This window comes from Pteropus vampyrus, unplaced genomic scaffold (genome assembly GCF_000151845.1).
Source record: "Pteropus vampyrus isolate Shadow unplaced genomic scaffold, Pvam_2.0 Scaffold58, whole genome shotgun sequence".
In the NCBI taxonomy this organism is placed as follows: domain Eukaryota; kingdom Metazoa; phylum Chordata; class Mammalia; order Chiroptera; family Pteropodidae; genus Pteropus; species Pteropus vampyrus.
In genome coordinates, this window is record NW_011888839.1 from 8,821,553 (window position 1) to 8,843,678 (window position 22,126).

Sequence of the window (22,126 nt, forward strand, 5' to 3'; positions counted from 1 at the left end):
GATCCTATTGTTTTCCTAAAATATTCTGAAGCTTTTTAAAATGGATATAGGTTCATAACTATTAACTTCTTGATAGATTACTACAGAACGTCACTTCTGTCCCTTCTAATTCTGTTCATTCTGAATTCTAGTTTGTGACATATTAATATCATTACACATTCTTTGTTAGTATCTAACTAATATATTATCTGTGGTATGTTTCTTATAAATAAAATATACTTAGATTTATATTTTTAATCAATCTGAATTCAATGGATGACTTTGAACATTTCAGATATAGTGTGCCTTTCAATGGATGACTTTGAACATTTCAGATATATTGTAATTACTAAAATATTTGGTCTAATTTCTGCCATCTTATAGTGTTATTCTTCATGTGTTTTTTTTTTCCTTTTTTCCCTTGGTCATATATATCAATGAAAAATTATTAATTATACTGATTATATCAATAACCATTTTCCACACTCACAGTTTCATCCAGTGTTGAGTCTGTTGATGATTCTGCATTAATTAAAGTAATGTGACATTATAATCTCAGGTAGTTTTATAACAGATAAAACCAAATTTTCACCTTTTCACTCACTCATAACGCAGCTCACTGTGCATTCCTAATTGGCCACCATCCACATGGTCATTTAGGGCCCAGGCTCCTTTCACCCTGGAGTTCTGCTCTTCTCTGGATCCTTTCCACTTGGCTTATAGATGGGAAAAGAGACTATGGAACAGGCACATCTGTTCATAACCACTTCATCCTATAAGTAACTCATACTTTCTATTCATACTCTCTTAGCAAAAACTAGTCATATGGCCCTACCTAAATTCAAAGAGTATTGAGAAATGATGTCCCTGGCTGAGCAGATACAGCTAAGCGACAACTGCAGAAAGAGAGCAGACATCTTTGGGGATTAGCTGGCCATCTCTGCCACACTCTTCTTTCTATGCCTTCCCGAACTATTTGGTCTATCACTACTTCAAGAATAGAAAATGCTGGCCCCTTTGCATAGCAGAATTCATTTCTCTATACTCCCTGCTCCTGTCCAGCTAATCCTTGCATGAGTTCCAGCCTTCTCTTTTGTGTCTGGCATTATTTGTTCCATCAGCCCCTCTCCAGGATGGAATGCAACCCATAGGTAAGCAGACCAGCTACTCTCCCAATGATAGGGCATTCCCTCTGCTGGCCTAAACCTTGGATGAGAACCCTGGAAATTCAGAAACATCCAGTTGGAATTAGCTTTGCCACCTGTCTCTGAGTTCAAGTAAAATCTTTTAGAGACAACCAGCTTGCCTCTGCTTGTTAATCCCCTAAGTGCCAAACATACTGCATGGCATAATCTATCAGGACACACTCAGGATTCTCTTCTTTTGATCTGTAAAATGAAATGTTAATTTGCTCCCCCAATTCTAGTCATGTCCACTTTAAGAACTAGATGCCGTTCCCACCTTTACTCTGATACTGAGCCATTCAGCACAGCAGGAGGCAGGTGAGCACCAGGTTGAGAACTTAGACTTTGGAGTTTAATAAATAAGAGTTCCTTATTCCTTATATGACATAGTCCAGGTTACTTTACCTCCCTAAGCCTCAGTTTTCATGAGCACAAAATGAAGGCACCTGCAAGAAAACTGCTGCATGGATTTAATGACAATATGCAGACTACCTGGCTCACAGTAGTAGGCACTCAGAATTTGTCAAATGGGTCCGTAAAGTCTTTTCCTTCAAACCTTAGTAGTTCCCATGAAGTCATTTATAATCCTAGATGAAATTTTCTAATTAACTTTCTTCTTGCTTTATAATTCTATACGCTAATATATCAGCACCCAAGTATATAATCATTCTCCACCCACTTCTCTGTTGTTTTATCTTCTAAAACACAGGACTTATAATTTTACTTACTTCTTGACAATTACATCTTCAGTCTTCCAAGTTGACTTTGCTATGTTTGCATTGCCCTTTAATTTTCATTTGAAATCCTTGATAGACTGCTTACAACAACATATGATTTCACTATAATGAAAGCCAAGTCCTATTTATTTAGAACCCCAAAACTAGAAAGCCTGTTTACTCCTTTTTTCCATGGCAACATAAATGAAAACTGAAATATATATTGGCCATCCTAAGGCAGGGAAAACATAAAATGATTTCTAAATCTCGAAAAAGACTACATTTCATCGGAATAGTATTAGCATTATATATGATGAATCATATATCTACACTTTACCTCATCAAACTTCATGCTTTATTATGTTAGTTTTACTCTTATTGTATTATATGTGTACAATAATCTAAACACAATGATCTAAAAAGGATACATTTTTCTTAACTAAAATTTTAACTATTGTCCAGTCACCCTGAAGAGCAATATTTAACTATATTAAAAGTATGAAGATGAAAAAATGAATCTAAGTATTTTTATGGGAATTAAGTGTGAAGACTGTTTCTTATACATTAAGATAGTTGAAAGAATAAAGGTAAAAAGACATTTTTCCTACTCAAAAGTAATATCCAAAAGCCCATATTATTAAAATTATTTTAATATTTGAGGTTTTGACTGAGAAAAATAAAAATATGTTCCATTTGTCCACTTTATAAATTATCAACATGTACTTCAAAATCTAATCAATATAAAGCCAAAATATATGTTTATTGTTTAGAGAGAGACTTTTAAGAGGAAGATCAGTTAAAAAAGATAAAAGAAAAATGAAAAAAGAAGGAATGGTACAGAATAAATAGACAAATACATAAAAAAATCCACAAATAGCCAGATAGCAAATCAGGAAAAAAAAAAAAACATGTAGAAATTCGAAGAGAGTACAATGAGAGATGCACTCAGCACCTACAGTTATCCAAGAAGAGAAAAATGAGTAAATTCATATAAAAACATCTCTACCTCGGGCTCTTTTAGAATGTGCTTCCATGGCTCTGCTGCAACTATAAGCAAAATGGCATGTTGCTTCTTGAACATGAACACTGGCAAATTCATATCTTGACTCAATAACTATTAGTTGAGTGCCTACTATATGCAATGCTCTGTTAGAAGTGCTGCAGATTTCATAGTGAATAAGAGACAAAAATCTCTGCCCTGATGATGCTTACATGTAGAAGTGAGTTAGTCATCTACAGAATGGAGGTTTCTTTCCTCTGGAGTTGAATAACTTTTCAACTTAATTGTCATGGTCAATCATTTCCTTTAGCTTTGGTTTTGGTTTCTGGGAATGTTAAAAAAGCTTCAACCCAAATTCATGTCTCACTACAATCTTTCTTAGTACACAAAAAAGCTAGAACGTTCAATATTACAATCTGTGCTATTGTAGTCCAATCCAAATTTTTGATTGTACAAACATCGTTTATACATTTGGAGCAGTAGCCCTAATATTTATATATTTATAAATTGTATACACATATTATATACCAATCTTTTATGTATATCATAAACCCCAAAGCAGAAGTAAAATTGACAGAAAAATTTAGAGATAGTAAATTTTCTCCCACATCCCCAGGGCTCATCTGTACACTCAAGGGTACACAGACACCCACGTGAGAGACCACTGCACTTACATTAATTTTTCACATTTTTAAACTTTATGTCAACAAATTTATAAAATAACTCTTTATCCATTTTGACAAAAACTGTCTGTGACAAAAGGAGAAATAATCTAATTCGATAAGTCACAGCAAGTTGCAAAATTGGCTTAATTCCCACAGTTTTCTGTTTCCTTCCTTTGTCTCAGTTGATGATAAACATTTCAGTTCCAGTAATACTGAAAAATTAATATACATTCTGATTGAAGGTAGTTGTGGAACTTATATAAAAAAATTGAATAACTTCTTAATAAACACTTACACTGTTTACTAAATGCTACTTTATCCTTCCACAGAACCAAAAGGCCTTACTGGATCTTTCCCTGTTAGATCTGACGTGTGCATGTATGAGCGCACATGCGTGTGTGTCAGGAAACTTCTTATTCATAATGAAAATACTAACCAGCATTGCTGTAGATATTTTTATTCTTTTATAATCACTGCCATTTATATTCTGTTAGTATATTTTTTAAATGAGATAACAGAGCAGGTACTATATTATCCCCATTTTATAAACAAAGAAATTAAGGCAAGAAAACTGAAGTAATTTTACTAAGATAATGTGGCAAGTTAACAATAGAGAATAGATTCTAGCAAACCCCAAAAAGATCACCTAACACTAGTTCAGTGTGTTTTCTTGATAGTAAACTGCTGCAATACACTATTAAAATAGGTATCTTTTACTATAAAACATAACTTCACGGTTCTTTTTCTCATAAAGTACCAGGAAGGTTATTCCCCACAAGAAAATGTTAAGTTTACTTTAAAAGCACTTACCATATTTCATTTTAAAGGATATGGAGATAAGTATCCTTTTCCCACAAAATTACACTGGGATTTCCACTGTTTTAGGTTACAAAACTCACTGGCCATGTACCATTTGAAGGCACAGTGATCTCTTTTAATTTACAAGGCAAAGCTGACACATTAAAAAGGGACTCCTTTTGAATTATGGTGCTGAGGAAGCAACAGGGAAAAATAATAATAACCATAACAATAATTGTTTTCTATACCAATATGTCAAATCTACCTGATTCTTCTGATATTTTGCTTTGAGATAAAGGAACTCGATTACTTCTTGTATGATGGTCCCTATAGATTGTTTAATTGCCTCTCATATCTGAGACCTACAATCCGGTTTCATTTACCAACATGCCAACATGATCAAGTGGCACCTACGAAGTCAGGGCTACAGAAATGACAGTAAGCAAAACCACAACTGAAAATTCACACACACACACACACACACACACACACATCCTGAGAAAGTTCACTTCACCTTGCTATCATTAAGGTGCTTATATTAGTTTCCTATTATAGCATGATAAATTACCACAAACTTAGTGGCCTACATCAACACACATCTATTATCTTACAGTTTTGGAGGTCAGAAGTTTGAAAAGGGTTTCACTGGGCTAACACCAAGATGTCAGCAGGGCTGTGGTCCTTCTGAAGGCTCTGGGAAGAATCTCTTTCTTTGTCTTTTCCAGCATCTAGAGGCTGCAGCATCCCTGGGCTCCTGGCCCATTCCTTCAAAGCTAGCAATCACATCACTCCAATCTCTGCTTCCATTGTCACATCTTCTCTGACTTCTCACTCCCTCTTCCATCTTTTAGGGATCCTTGTGATTACATTGGGCCCAGCTGTATAATCTAGGATAATCTCTCACCCCCAGGTCCTTAACTTCATCATACCTGCAGAGCCCCTTTGTCATGTAAGGGAACATTCACAGGCTCCAGGGATTAGGATGTAGACATCTTCAGGGCCATTATTCTGCCTACCACAATGCTCATAGCTAATGGCAACCTCAAATAGAAAGTTCTCTGAGGTCCACACAACTTTGTTTTATGGAAAATTTAGAGGGATTGAAGGCACGTGGACTCAGGCTGGAGTTTGGACTCTGGTGTCAGCAGTTGTGTGATCTTAAATTATTCCATGTTGAGTAAGCTCAATTTCCTCAAACGTAAAGTTGTAACAGCTACATCTAAAAGTTACTGGAATATTAAATGAAGATAAGAAATGTGAATACACAGAGTATTGAGGCTAATAAACAAATATAGAAAATGTTAAATGAATGGCAATTTATCTCACCTTTCATGTTCATACTGTGCAGCTTGAATAACAACCATCATTTCCTTAGTAAGGGATCTATTCATTTTATGGTCAGTCCTTGTACTATTAATATTCTTTTCCACTAAAAAGTTTCAAATAATTTATTTTAAAATTTATATAACTAGAGGATTAGTCTGCAATGATCCTGATGCTTAATTTTAATTCAAGATGAAAGACTACTCTAAAATATATATATTTTTCATACTTAAGTGGGTTGAGGTTTTAGAAGAATTTATAGTTTTTAAAGTTTATGGCAAAGGAAGTCAACATTTTTCTAATTAAGAGTTTTCTTTGCCCTTTTAAAGTGACTTTTAAAAAATTCATTATGTAAAAAGGCACAGATTTTTTTTTATTATAGCCTTGAGATTTGTTCCCACCACACATATATTTTGTGATTATTAATTGTCATCACCAATGGACTAGTGGTTACCAGAGGAGAAGAAGAAGGGGGAAAAATGTATGAAGAAAGAAGGAAGAAAGAAAGAAAGAAAGAAAGAAAGAGAGAGAGAGAGAGAGAGAGAGAGAGAGAGAGAGAAAAGAAGAAAGGAAGAAAGGAAGGGAGGAAGGAAGGAAGAAAGAAAAAAATGAATGAATAAATAAAGAGAAAGAACAAATTTGTTAATAGATAAAATAAAATAAAATAATAATTGTCATCACTATTAGCTTCTCTCATTCCAACTATTAAGACATAGTTCATTTTTTCTCCTAGGTTATTTACACAAAGCTTCTTGAAACTGACTTTTGCCTACAATATGAAGGTATGGTTCACATTATTTTCAGCAACCAACTTTTGCAGTTTTCAAAGAAGACTATGTCTACCTTTCTACAAAACAAAAATTGTATTGTAAGTCCTCAAATACTGACCTAATTGAATTTAATATGAACTTGGCTAGACAAAAGATGAACACATAGCAATGAAATCATGGCATACATGATAAACGCAGTGTCCAAATGCATCCCTCCTTCCACCCCCGCCCCCTGATACAACAACGCTCCACTGGGAATTTCTTGGTTACTGGCTAGAAATAGAATCCTGTTATAAGCAGACTTAGAATATATCAGGTATAAGAGTAAAGGTCCAGAAAATACCTCCACACATTCATAAACATTTGTGTTGCCTTGTTGGAAAATCTCCAGTGAAGAATAGGAACCCTGCCATTCAAAACTTCTAACTTGTTATCTAAAAGGCTTAGTGAAACTAATGTCTGTTTTGCTGCTTAGAAGAAAAAGAAAGAAAAAAGCCTCATAAGCACTATAGAAATGTATCTCATTCTTCTAAATTACTTCTATCAAATCTAAAAATAATTGCTATTTCCTTCCCTAAGTGGCAACGTTTGAGGTCACTTGGATCTTTTTTTCAACATTAGAAGCAAAATATAATACACACCAGGACATTAACAGAAATTTTTTGTTTAGGAAAAGACTTTTGCAGTTCTTTCTTCACTCATGCACACCAAAATTGAGGAAAGATGAGGGATAAATTCTTCTATATCGAAGATAACAGGATGATATATCATCAGAAATAATTTAGGGGAAGGAAGCACTGTATAGAATATTTCTAAAATATTTGTGATGATTTGAATAATGTTCATACATTTCAAAAAATATTTGCTCTACCAATATTTACTCAGGGCTGAGTATTTGGCGAGGATGAGAAGGATGAGGGAAGAACAGGCGTATGTACAAGACCTGACTCTTCTAACACCAATCAGCCCTGTCCACCAGCCCTCCCAGAACCTACCACCACTGCTTCTGCAATCACTGCCCTTACCTCTCTACCTGTTCTGCTGCTGATATCATTGCTTCCATTATCTTTCATTTATTGATGATCTTCAATGCACTAGGAGCACGACATAGGGTGTCCTATAAATATTTTCCCCTATGCTCAATTTCTTTTTTTTTTTTTTTTAAACCAGTGCCCAATCCTTTTCTTTCCCAAAAGTCTAGGGGAAAAAATCAGTAGCTTGTTTAGGCCATCTCAATTTGTTTATTTTGTCTTCGTCTGTACGGAATCAAAAAGAAGTTCTCACTTCTGTGAGCTGGAGACACAGCAGCCTCTGTGGGAGGCCCCCTGACTGACTACACTCTTCAGTCCCCATAGCTGGTATCAAAACTCATGAAAGAATGCAAATTACCTCAAAACTCTAACCTCTGTATACATTCTTAAGACACTAAGACCAAGGTCCAGAAGTCCCTTATGCACTTTTAAAACCGCTCTTAAATATGAAATCATATGATGGTATGATGTTTTGGATAGGTGTGAGCATGAAATATAGGCAGCCTTCCTTTCTACTGTCCATCAAGATCTCATTCCACTTCCATCAAATAGGGATTTAAGTGGAAAACAAAATCAGTTCAAAACAATAAGGTAACACATACAACAAGACACATACAAATTCCCCTTTCATTAAGTATAAAACAAAAGAATAACTCCCTCACATTCTTTTAAATTCCATAAACAACTTTCTAAACATTTGAAATTACTTTTACAATAATGCTGGATTGTAAATTAAGGTGGAAGCAATGACATGGCCAGTTAACTTTAAAGAAGTAACAGTAAAGAGAATTTTGAGTGCCTGGAGAGCTTGGATCATGTTCAAAGATTAAAGATTTAGGTCTCAAAAGTACAGCCTTGGTAAAAATCATTTCAAAATAAAAGAAACAATAAAATCTAAAATACAGACTAAATTGGCAAAAATTATCTTTGCTGAGTAGTTTTAAAATAATGTTGCTTTCTAACAAAATTTTGGTTTAAAAACCAAAATTCTACTTTCCTCTGCTTGGAAAATAAAAACCATTCTCAATACTAGTAAACCATCAATTTAGTATCCAGAACCTTAGTTTGCACATTTATTGTCTTATCTTATTATTTTATTTTATTATCTTATTTAATTTCCATATCAACCCCATGAAGTAAGTGACAATTCACCTACTTTTATAATTGGAGAAAATAAAACTTAGGGATACTAAGCCACCTGACAAGGACATACGCAGCCAGACAATATTTAAATAAAGCTGTTAAGAAACAGATTGGTCTCAGTCTAAAACTGTATTGCCTCTATAACTAATTCTCTTATAAAAATGTGGATGCTTTATTAGAGTACAAAATACATTCTCTTTCTTGCTCTTAAGCCGTTTAATTTATTTTTTAAATTAAGTTCTTTATGTGAAACTTTTAAAAGTGAAATTACTATAGGCAACTGAGGATACTACAGAAGCATGTCAAGAAATCAAGTACACACCAGCCTTAAGGGGTTCAGGCAGTTCCTTTAGCCCCTTTAGCTTTCAGGGGAAATGACAAGACACATCTCTTGTCTGCCAATGGCATGAAGGGGGCAGGGACCCAGGTGCCATGGTGAAAAACAACATGATAAAACATGGGTTTCAGAATTCCCAGCCTTGGCTGTGCACTGCTGCTCCACAACTTGTTAACCACAGCACTTCAGGACACTTGGCCAACCTCTTTCAGTGTAAGTTTCTTACATGTAAGTGGGAATAACTATTACATCTGTTTGGTCTAAGAATTAAATGAGACCAAATAAATAACTCACTGGCATAATGGTTGCCACAAAACAGAATGAACTGTCCTGATCTCTTCTGCTTGCCCTCCACCTCCAGGGCTACTGTTATGCTTCCCCAGTGTGGAAAGCCATCTTGGAAATTATATTGTGTAGGTAAGGTCCTCCTCTTCCAAGAAGCCTCCCAGATAACTCCAGGCCAATGTTTTCTCCATCCTTCAAAACTGCTTATTTATTCACTAATTCATTTAGTAAAAACATTAATTATAGTAATTATACTCAAGGCACTAGGCTAGATCCTATGAGACTGAAAAAAAATCCAATTTCTTCCCCCAGGTAGCCTACACCAAAATATTTAGAGCTATGCAAGTCAGTTACTATCATGAGCCTGGTGTTTTAACCAGGAATAAAAACATCTACCTAAAGGGTGGATACTGGTTTTTTTGGTAGATATTATTATTACTATATATACACGAGTATCAAATAATCAAATTGTATACCTTAAACTTCCACAATGTTATATGACAATTACATCTCAATAAAGCTAGTTAAAAAATAAAAATAAAAATGGAATGGTGTCTGTATCTACATTGTTATCATCTGTATTAGTGTCCCTCAAAGTAGGCTGTCTTCAAACTGCTTCTTACCCACCCAAGACAAGGTAAGAAATCCCTGCCAGAACACAAATGAACTAATTCCTTCCTTTAGAAAGGCTTTCTGTAAAAGAATGCCAGTTGGACTAACAGTGTTTCATGATACGGCTGATTTACTTTTGGTAGCTCATCTGTGTGGACAGTTAACAAGCATTTCTTAGACTGGCACTGATCAATATTTTTAAGTATCATTCCTTAGATTTGGGCTTCCTTTCCCATACTCTCCTGAAACCAAATTGTTAAAGAACAGTGAACTTTTTTGCATCTTCCTTAATCTTCTACAGAATATGTCTATCTCTTGAAACCCTTTTCTTTTCTGGCTTTAATTAGAATGAACATGCTGGTTACCTTTATATATATTTGATGCTTCCTTTTTTGTCCCTTCAGCCAGCTTCTCATTCTTTTTCTGTCACCTGAGTGGAGGCATCCTTTAAGTTCTAACCACAGACATTTTTTGTTGTTGTTGTTTTTCCTTCCCGACATGTAATCTCATATATTGCAGAGGTCTCAACCTTCACCTCTTGTGCAAAAGCTGCAGTGGGGATATTTCTTGTATGCTTTGCAACATTCAGCACAAACTTTTTTGCATATACTGAATGTTCAGTAAATGTTGACAGAATTAAAAAGTCGTGAACCATGTGTACCATTTGGCATTACTATCAGCCATGAAGTTAATCTGTTCTTACCACATTAAGAATAAAAAAGCGCCTTGATTTGTGAAGTAGCAATAGCTACTGTATTAAAAATATCAAATTAAATATTAAAACTAAATAAATTCTAAGAAAATTAAAATGGATATGTTTAAAAATATTTAAAATAAAAAATATTAGAGGTAAATTATTTTATAGCTGCATAGAGTAAAATAAATTTATCATTAGAAAAAGAATATAGCACGGATAAAATGGTCTTAATATTAGATTTTTAACTTTTGCTATTGTCACAAATTCTGTTTCAAAACTTAATCAAATACAGTGAAAATAGATAACTACAACCAGCAAACAAATTATTTCCGTGATGATTTTGCTATCAAAACTCAAACAAAAAAAGGAAACACACATTTCAAAAACATCATACATTTGAATCACTTTCCCATATTCTTCTTAATCTGTCCTTTAGTCTTCTTAAACTTTCTTAGCACCCTCACCCCAGGGTCTTCAAAGCCAAAAAAATCTTTCACTAGCCATACTCTTTATTCCAAACAGACATCTCTCTACTGTTTAATTATTTCTATGAACAGATTTTATAAAATTGAATGTTAAAGCAAATATTCATTTGATGGAAAATAATGATCAGTTTGCCATATAATGCATAACTCAAATGAACTATAAGAATGATACTCTGAGGCCTCTATGACTGACAATATGAAACACAAATGCTGGGGAAAGGAAAGAACATAGCAGTGTGCAATGATCTTGATTTGTGAAGTAGCAATAGCTTGTAGCTATTCTTGCATATTTATGCAAGAATTAGCAATGCTGCTATTTCAGCATAAACAGCCAATAGCCACAGAACTCAGCAGTGCTTGTTTGGCCTCAAGCAAAGTAATTAATCACAGGACAGGACAGTGTAAGATCAACTATGGAAAATATTGAACATCATGGGATTTAATTTTAGTGATATTCATGCACCAATAACTGCACAGTAATGTTTAGCCATGTAGGACAGTAGTATATATTTATGTGCTAATACTAACATTAAAAAGATACACTAAAAATAATTACCATATGTATTGAGGATTTGCCATTATTTTTATTCTTTTTTTATTCTTTTGCCATTATTTTTATTCTTTTTTTTTCTGAAAAGGAGATTAGTTGAAGTTACCACCAACTAAAATTCAATTTGGGGGGGGACCGTACTAATCAGAGTGTGACAACATTCCTGAAGAACAAGTGAGTGAATCCTAATTACAGCCCTGAGCCCAGTGACTGCTCGGAACACACCCTGTGGCAGATGTGACTAAATGGCAGGCAAAAACTATTAAAAGTCCTTTAATATTCATATAACATTTGATGGTTGACAAAGTACATTCATTTCTATTCTTAATTTTATTTTTAAAGCTTTACTAGAAGCATATTGGGGGCTCGCAGAATTGATGGAGGCGGAAGAGCAGGCTAGGAATAAAGGCAGGAGGCTGCAGGCTTGGCGGCTGGAAGCAAAATAACTGTCAATGTTATGATGTTTATCTTTAATGTGATAAACACAATATGTCTTATACATACATGATTTCTGAGAATCAGAAATGTTAATGAAGAGTCTGTGAATGAAGAGTCCACCAAATAGTAGATAGCAGAAAATCAATAATGATCTCATTTATGTTTCAATTGTCAGCAGTGCTATTACTTTCAAGTCTTCACGGGAAACTTTCTCATTTCCTGAGACAAACTAATGTATTAAACAGACAGTACATATAATAGGTATTCCTAGGAAGAGATTCTGAGGAGGGGATTGGTGAGGCCCCAAACACATGGCACTGCAAGAAACTGTTCCAATCAGACTGCAACAGAGGAGAATGAATATTGAAGGTTTGTGGAGTGCCAGGCACTGTAGTTTGCATTGGGGATGCAGTCATCCGAAAAGAAAAAAAGGCCTTGGCTCCACCCCTCCAAAGAACTTAAAGCCCTCAAATTAAGTCTTCCTCGCTTGCTCCCTCAATGGCACAGCTTCCTTCAAAATGACTCGTAGCTGCTTTTTCCCCAACACCCTCCATACCGCAAAAGAATGGTGCATGTGAGCATCCTCTGCTCCCACTATCACTGACCCTCAAGCCAGGAGCCTCTCTCATTCTTAAGTCTTTCTTCTCCCTCTCCATCCATGGCAACATCATCTGGATTCTACCTACTATGTCCCACCCATTCTATCATCTCCAAACCATGCCTCACACACATCGTCGTCAATCCAGCCATCTGCTCCTAACTTAGGTCAGTGAAGCAAGGCCTTCATTGGCTCTTACTGAACAAGTCTTCATGCCCCTGGTATGAATTATTTAAATTTGGACCTCCTTTTATTTTTAAAATGGAGATGATGATAATAATAATAATAATAATACCTAATTTACAGGTTTATTTAGAGGACAAATGAGTTGATACACATAAAGCACTTAGAATCTAAGTGCCCACGGCACAGTACATACTCAGTTAATAGTAGTTATGCTTATTGTTATTATTGATTGAGAATACCAAGGAGAGGAAGAAGATAAAAACAAGGTTTAAGCCCCAAAACACTGCCCCAAACTCCTAATACCAATTACACTATAGTGCAATTATTTGTTCACTCAATCTATCTCCTACCAGACTATGAATTCACTCTGTGTCTAGAAAATAGAAGGTATGTAACAAATGCTTGTTGAATTTAAAAAATATTACTTCTACTTATATACTCATTTAATAGCCTTTTACGGAATTTTAATCAAATAATAACTGGAGAGATGATTATAAAAATATATGAAACATATTTTTTTATCATGGGCATTAACGTCTAAAAACTAGAGCACATTCAAAAGCAGAGCACATGAAAGCTCTAATGGAAAATGGTGCTCAAATATTTAACTTTCCAAAATGTTATATTTGAATCACTTTACCATCACATATGCAAAGCTATGTTAAGCAGTGAAGACATCTGCTTCCTTGGCCAGAAGTGTAGGCGTTCGTGGAGATTTAGGATAGAAATAGCAAATGTTAAACAACAGCCTCCAGAGCTACAGAGTGGCCCACAGCCCAGGGCTGCCCACGCTGGGGCTGGCAACTTTGGTGTCCCCACAGTCAGAGGGGCTACCATATGGCAGAGGGTATGAGGCAGACTCATGCCCCCCTCTCACATACACACTCTAGATATGAGGCCCCTAACTTTTCCTGCTACCACTGGTTCAACACTTCCTCCTTCAATTTTATTCAACAGTAGTTTGATAAACTTCACTAGTCCTCAGCTAGTCAGAGTCTCTCTCAGAGAAGCTACTGGTGAAAGGGGCTATAACGCATGATACATAATATTTCCTTAAAATTTTTTTTCTAGTCTACAGCCATGCTAACCTGAACAAGCCCGATCCCATCTGATCTCGGAAGCTAAGCAGGGTCAGGCCTGGTCAGTACTTAGATGGGAGACCACCTAGGAAGACCAGGTGTTGTAGGCGTAAAAAAATAAAAAAAATAAGAGATTGTAAGCTGACAAGGTCCTTGCAATCAGTGAAGCCAACCAAGGGTTGCCTCACCTAAAAAAAGTTTTTCTTTCTGATTTTATTAAGATATAATTGACATGTAACGTGTAAGTTTAAGGTACACAATGTGATGATCTGATATATGTATATATTGCAAAATGACTGCCACAATAAGGTTAGTTAACACATCCATCACCTCATTTTTCTTGTGTTTGGGGTTAAGAATTTTAAGATATACTCTTTTAGCAACTTTCAAGCCTACAATATAGTACTGTTAACTACAGTCACCATGCTGTACATTAGATCCTCAGAACTTAATCATTTAAAAACTGGAAGTCTGTACCCTTTGCCAACATCCATTACCCACTCCCCAGTCTCTGGCAATTACCATTCTATTCTCTTCTTCTGTGAGAACATACAGTATTTGTTTTTCTCTCTGACTTATTTCACTTTGCATAGTGCTCTCATAACTCATCCATATTGTTGCAAATGTCAGTATTTCCTTCTTTCTCATGGGTAAATAATATTCCATTATATATAAATAAACATACACACACACACACATCACATCTTCTTTGTTCACTCATCCATCAACAGACAGCTGGGTTGTTCCCATGCCCTGGCCGTCATGAATAATGCTGCAGTGAACACAGGGGTGTAGATAGCTCCTTGAGATCCTAATTTAATTTCTTTTGGATGTATACCCAGAAGTGGAAATGCTGGATCACATGGCAGTTATATTTTTAATTTTCTGAGGAACCGCCACACTATTTCACCTCCATAGTGGCTGTACCAAGCTACATTCCCAAGAGCATCCTATTCAGCACCTGTTATCTTCCTGTCTTTGATAATAGCTATTCTAACAAGTGTGAGGTACTATCTGAGTGTGATTTTGATTTGTATTTCCCTGATAATTAGCAATGTTGAGGACCTTTTTATATATCTGTTGGCCATCTGTATGTCTTCTTTGGGAAAATGTGTATTCAGTTCTACGCATTTTTTTAAATTGGATTACTTAGGTTTTCTTTTTTCCCCCCTTTTTTCTTCTTTTTCTTTTTTGCTATTGAGCTGTGCATATTTTGGACATGAACTCTTTACCAGATTTGCAAATATCTCCTCCCTTTCCATAGGCTGCATTTTTATTTTGTTGATTTTCACCTTCTTGAGGGAAACAAGTTATAGTTTTAAGATTTCAGAAAAAGGGAGCCTTGCACATAAATTTAGGGAGATAATAGAGGGTGAAGCCTTTGTGAAGGACTTCACACCTGTTGTTGGTTGTGATACATCTTGGAGATGAACTGGGTAGATTAAGAAAAAAAATGAGAAGTTACAGGTGGAAGAAACAGCCCCTAGTAAGGCTGAGAAGTAGAAAGGCCCTCAGATGCAATAGAATGTGTTTGGAGAACAGTGATGGAAGAACAAAGATGAGGATGAAGGTACATTACAGGAGTCTGGCAGACAGGCAGTGAGGAGCTCTGAGGATCAGAGGAGGGGAGTGAAAGTAATTATGCAGTCATCTGCACAATAATTTGCAAAGGGACAACTCAAGGAGGAGAAAAGTTAGATGGCTACTAGAATGTTCCAAGCAAGAAGGAAGGACGTATCAGATTCAGAAAATGAAAAGATGAGAAAGGACAGAACCAAAAAGTTATTTTGACCCATCAAAAGGTGAGTGAGTTTGCAGCTAGGTGAGCCTAAAGACAAACTCTCCTTTCTTCCCACAAACATCCAGGCAGAGCATGACCAGGAATCACAAGTAGTCCAAGGAGCAAAACAGGTAATGTTTACTGAAGGTCTCTTGCGGGTCAGACACAACACTTAGTGCATTATATACCTCATCTCATTTAAATCTCTATATCAAGCCATTCTGAGCAGTGTGCTTTATGATTATCGATTTACAAATGAAAAAAACACAGGTTCACATAAGTAAGATGACTTGTCTATGCTCAAAGAATAGTGAAGAGGATAAATAACCCAACAAATATTGATTAGAATAGCACTTACTATTTGTCAGAGACCGTGGGAAACAAAGACAGATACAGTTTCTGCAGCTGTATTCAAACTGAGATTTGACTAAGCTCCTTCCCTTTCTTTCTTCCGACACTGCTTCTCACTCTCAGAAAAGAAGCCCCTGGTCTGACTTAGTTACAGCCTTTGACTAATGCCATGTTGTGCCCACACCACTGATACCAAATCTAATTTTAATTCTTTTAAAAATCATTATTACTTGGCTGAAGAATGTGTTTTCATCCTTTCTTTTAAATGTTGATGATCACAAGAAGTCACAGTGCTTTGAGCTCAACTGCTCATTATTTATATTTTAATCAAGAAAAGCTAATACCAACTCTCAGATCAATGTAAAAGAACAGTTGACATAAAAACTCGGGCTTTCTCCTCACTCTTGCAGTCCCACCTTCCCTGAATCAAAACAACTACGTTAGATTCAAAATAATCTGCTAGATAGCACAACACAGAGTACAAAAATCCATCAAAGTACTTAATTCATTTGAACAGATCACACCAGAAAAAAAATCCATGAATAATTTGCATATTTTTAAATGTAGGATATTAAGAATGAAAATATACATGAATTCTATGACAATTAGATAACATTTCTTCATTCACTTAATATTTATGGAACATTTTACTAAGCCTAAGGCAACATTATAAGGCTTGTGAGAAAAATACAAATTACTAAAACAGGATACTGTTCCCAGCTGTTTCAGTGTGGGAGAGCATAAGACACAAGGAAGACAAACATAGTTCTAGTTAGAATATGTGGTTGTTAGGAGACAATTCTCTATAGGTCTCTTGCATCTCTGCCTGTATTGTGAATGAGGCACTGACTACTTTGCTCTGAACTCTCTTTTCAAGGATATTTCTATAGCCTTGGATGACTGAGTGGTATCTCCCTTTGAAGCAAAGAGCAGTTAATCATGGAAGATAATGTCTGTTTGTAGAGCTAAGGGTAGGCATGCTTGCTGTCCAGTATCACATCTCTCTCCAGAGCAAAGGACAGACATGTTTTCTACCCATTTTAAAAGATTCAGGATCTCTAAGGTCAAAGATCCTCTCCTCTAATGCAATCCACTTTCTGTGCAGTAATGAGACCTGGTCCTCTTCATGTCACCCTGTGGGAATTAAGGCTTGGGGAAGATGTACAAATAAGCTGAGACTCAGATACTGCTGTTGCTGTGAGTAACAAACTGTCCCTTCTGTCTGACTTAGGAGTCTCATGTCTTCTACTGGTATCTGTAAAACTGGTAGACTAACTTTCTGGCTTGCAGGTAGGATAAGTTACAGATGGAGGGACAATCAGATATCCAGCCAAAGGAGGATCCCAACAGGGCCCCAACCTCATTCTGCCCAGGAAAGAACCCCAACATTCACAGTTCTACAGACTATCATCTAATTGGCTGATAGTTGTGTGACATTTCAGGAAACTTTACTTCTGTTTATTGATATCTCAAGAGAAACAAACAAACAACTTTGACTTACCCGAAAATAGTCACTGCAAGCTGCTAGGACTGCCTTGTGAGCATGGAATTTCTGTTCCTCAGCAATCAAGGTGACATCGCAGAGGATGCCGTCGCTTCTCTGTTGATTCAGCGCTGCTAGGACACTATCATTGTGAGATTCCGAGTGGCAGAGCCTCTGGCCTGTCAGCATTTCTTGAATACTATGAATGAGAGCAATCGAGTCAGTGTTCTTCCTCTCACCCGCACTGGCTGCCCCTACGCCACCTCACTCCTGCAGCACCCTCTAGTGAATACGGATTCCAACACACTGTAGGAGTGGGACTTATACAGTTCCCCATTTTCTTTCTCTCCACCATGTTCTTGCTCTGCTTTTTTCTAACTCTCTCTTTTCCTAACCCCTTCAGGGTTCTTTTTCTTTCCTACTAGTGCTTCTCCTTCTGAATTTGTGTTTCCATCTGTGTCTCTAGGCCTCTATTGTCCCCTCAGTATGCGCACATCTCGAGTGAATGCATATCTGGATGTGTGTACATCTGTGTGTGACTCTCTCCATTCTGTGACCCCAACCCTAACTCTCCGTTTCCTTCTCTAGCTTTGTTACACCTGTGTGGGGTTAGCACAGACTCAGAACATAATCGCTGCCATACACTGTTCCAGCACAGAACCCACAGGACCTGCGTGACTCACCAGAGATACTGGAAGTTACCAAGTCTCCCCACAAGACACAATACTCCATTAATAAATAAAACAAAACTGAGAAAGTGTTGGTTAGAGGAAAAAACAGCTGCCGGTGACCATTCCACGTAGAAAGTAATTAGTTAAATCATAGTGGCTTATTATTAAACTTGGGGACAAGTTTACACCACAAGGAGAATATCAAAAGAAATGCCATTTTAAGTGAAAAAATTTAAGGCTGCAAGTAAAATATATCGATATTTTATCTTTCAATGTCTTTATGTGGTCATTGTACTATGTTTATGAATGACTATACAATTTTTTGTTTTGTTTTTTGAAATTGCTAAATTTACCCATTGTGAAACTTGCCCCCTCATTCCCTACCCCATTCTAAAATGCTCTTCCCATGTCCTTTCAAAATTCCTAGATAAAACTCCAGATTTTCTTATAATGTTAAAGTAATGTCATAAACACAAGCTGCAAACTGAATTTGTAGACAACTATGAACAATTCCAACTTAGATCTGTGAAATCTCCACAGTGTTCTAAAATCTCAGAACTGTCACTGGACTAAGACAAATGAGTTGCAACAGTTGTAAATTATGCCCAGAACAAGAACAAAAGCCATCAACCTCCATTTCAGGCCTGCAGACTCTTCTCCAAGCTGAATGAAGATATCACGTGGATGTCTGAACATCGTCTCTCCAATCCTGACAACTTCTGCATCCAATCTCTCCCTCTGAGTGTGAAAGAACTACTCAGGGGGGCCAAGGATTTGCCCCTGGCCTAGACTGCAGAGTTAATTTATTTGACGGAGCTCTGCCCAGTCTATGGTGCCAGCTGACTGGTAAATTACAATTCAGCACAAATTGCACCACCTTAAAGCGAACCAAACGCTTCCTGTGAAATGCTAGTGTGCATCCAGCAAGCTTTATTGGACATTTTTGACTGGGAACCCTCAGAAATGTCAGAACTATTGAAAGAAAAATGAAAAAACTTGACAGGAGGTGATGATACAGGAAGTTCTCGTGGGAAGGTGGGAGGATTATTTTCAGTTGAAATGCAGCAGTAAGTTTTGAAATGGTTACTGTCATCGACTATTCATGTAGTGGCTCTAGCTATTAGCAGACTTCATCAGCAATTGAAAACCACATTCAGAAGCATAAATAACTTTTTAATACAAATTTCTATGCAAAGCCTAACATGGAGATTAATTAGCATGGCACAATTAAAGAAATGGGAGGACAGAATAGAAATATTCTATCAGCTAAGTAATGTTTTGAAATACTTTTTAAAAACTCTTTCCTTAAAAAAGGATATTTTTATATATTTTACGAACACAAAACTCTTACTATGTTCCATGAATTATTCTTAGTGATTTATAATGATTAATTCATTTAACATTTATAACAAATCCTACAAGTCAGGTACTATTATTATCTCTATTTTATATATAAGAAAACCAAAGGTCCAAGATCAGTTGCTTTGAGAACCTACCACCAAGAACACAATAACATAATTCACCCTCCTGCTTAAACAAACAAACAAAAAAATGACAAAACAAAAAATTGATAATCTATAAAGATCTCAAAAATCTGTGATTGCAATGAGAAAAATCATAAGGTCCATGTTAATTGTATATTTATATTATGCACAGTTAATTTCAAAATCAAGGTTGCCTTTTAAAAATAATGTACAAGAACATAATAACATGAGACAATGATAAGAAATCATGTTTCAAAACATTTATCTTAGCACTGTAACTAAGATAACTTTTGAAATAGAAAATAGATTTTATTATAACCTCAGAAAATTATTCGAAACTCTCATAACTTTTCTTCCTTTTAATATCACTTTAAATGTTTGATGTATTTTGCAATTTTTTGCGTAGTGGAACAGAATACTATATTAAAATAATCGCCTTAAAATGTTTCCTTACTCATTTTCCAAATATACTGCCACAATTCATGTCCTTTTATTATGACTGAATCAGTATTTGCATTTCAGATATCTATTGACAGAGAATAAATCTTGCTAGGGAAAGAACAGCTGTAAACTGAAACTGGCAAAGAATAAAGGGCTCAGCTCTGAAACAATTGTGATGCTGCAAAATTTCACAGGATCATTCAGCTGGGCTTGAAATATTCAAGCTTAAAGAAAACAACAGGCTAAATATTTAAGGCAAAACTTGGCACAAGATTTCAAACATTTTTGGAACCAATATGTTAGGAATCCTTAAAAACAGAAACAAATACTCCAACATTTGGCAAGAAATAAAGGCCTATTAATCAACAAGTCATTACTGAATTCTGAAAGTAACTTCTCACTCACTCTTAAATAAAAATCTGTAAAAAAAAAAAAAACCCCAATCCTCTAAATGTTAAAGCATATGTGGCCACAGAACACAGCTAGAAGGCAGCGGGCCCATTCAAAGTCAATAATCTTAAACCAGGAGGAAGTAAATGAAAGACTATACTGTACCATGTCTACATTAATATGGGGAGCAGACATATGCTTGCAAACAGCCCCCTTGGCATCTCTAACATATCAAATTAGCACACTAAACCTCCCAACTTAGAGCAATGTTCTTCTATTATTTGGGAAACAAAGAAGAAAGGAAAATCATATTCCTAAAACATCCTAAATTAGTGAAAAAAAAAAAACACACACAAAAATCCATAACACATGAGGCATATTTCCCAAGGGTAAACAGATTTGAGTGTTGTCCTAAAACTGGGAAAGGTCTTCCAAGAAAGCAATGCCCCACCTCAAAATTCGCAGGTGAGTACAGAGTGTGACCTGACTTCCCTAAGGCAATCCCAGCCAACTGCCTCTCCTCTGAGAGATCCCCTAGAACTGCACTGTCCAGTATAACAGCCACTGCACTGTCAGTACCGACCACTGAAATAAGGGCAGACAAAATTGAGATGTGCTGCAATTGTAAAATGCGCACTGGATGTCAGATGTAGTATGACGAAAAGAATGCAAAATATCTCGTTAATATTTTTATATTGATTACATGCTGAAATAATAATATTTTGGATATACTGGGTTAAACTATATAGCTAAAATGAACTTTCCCTGTTTCTTTTTGTCTTTTTTAAAAATGTGACTACTTAAAAATGTTTAATCATAAATATGCTCTGTATTATGGTTCTATTGGACAGTGTACAATTTCCCAGTGAGATGCGTCCCTTATTTCTTTCCACCTGAACTCTATAAGAGCTTCAGGCACCTGTCAGGCTGCCGATGAACATGGCTGTGCCAGTATCTCATGGGGCCCAGCCTCTGAGGGTACAATAGCAGAGGCTCCAGACTCCCTGAGCAGCAGACTGCTTTTTAGTTCTGCCAGGGAGCAACCATTTGATTGGCCTTGTGTCAGTATCCAGTAACAGAGAAAGAAATAAATGATGTCTTAGGGAACAGGGCTATTCATGACTTCAAGTCTTTAACTTTCAATTTGAAACTGATGGGGAAAACTAAAAAATCAAATGCAGTGCATGATGTTCATAACATGGTATGCCCCACTCACAGTGAAGCACTGCTTTAATGCAAATCAATACTTTCAGTTAGTAGAGTTAACATTTTTGATCACAGAAATCTCTCAGGGTCTCATTTTCATAGAAGAAATTTTGACTGAGTTCAGTCACTTTTTAAGATTTAAATTCCAAGACAGCATTTTTGTTTTTAAACATCCTGCATTTCAAATCTAAAAATTCAAGTCAGTTTCTATATCAATGTTTACCTAGTACTTAGGTATATAAAAATATACTGTAGTTTTTAAATAAGGCCACCAATAAGGTATTATATACTTATATTATCAAAAGCAGTCAAGTAGCATAAAAAGCCTAATTTTTAAAAAAAAAAATAGACTACTTTACACAATAAAGAAAAAGACTAGGAAAAAAACACCTGATAGTAATAGAATTACTCATGATTGTCTCAATTTCAGTATATTGATGAACT

General features: G+C 35.9%; 1 protein-coding gene and 1 pseudogene across 2 annotated transcripts in view; one reads left to right on the forward strand and one right to left on the reverse strand.

The window, feature by feature from the left end:
- The window catches only part of KLHL32 (kelch like family member 32), a 175,320-nt gene that overhangs the window by 124,837 nt on the left and 28,357 nt on the right, over positions 1–22,126 (reverse strand). For both annotated transcript variants that reach the window (XM_011360747.2, XM_023530954.1), the window contains one exon: positions 17,509–17,689. In XM_011360747.2, the coding sequence (XP_011359049.1) occupies positions 17,509–17,689 (181 nt within the window). The remainder of the gene's footprint in view (positions 1–17,508; positions 17,690–22,126) is intronic.
- LOC111740162 lies at positions 13,868–13,986 on the forward strand (annotated as a pseudogene).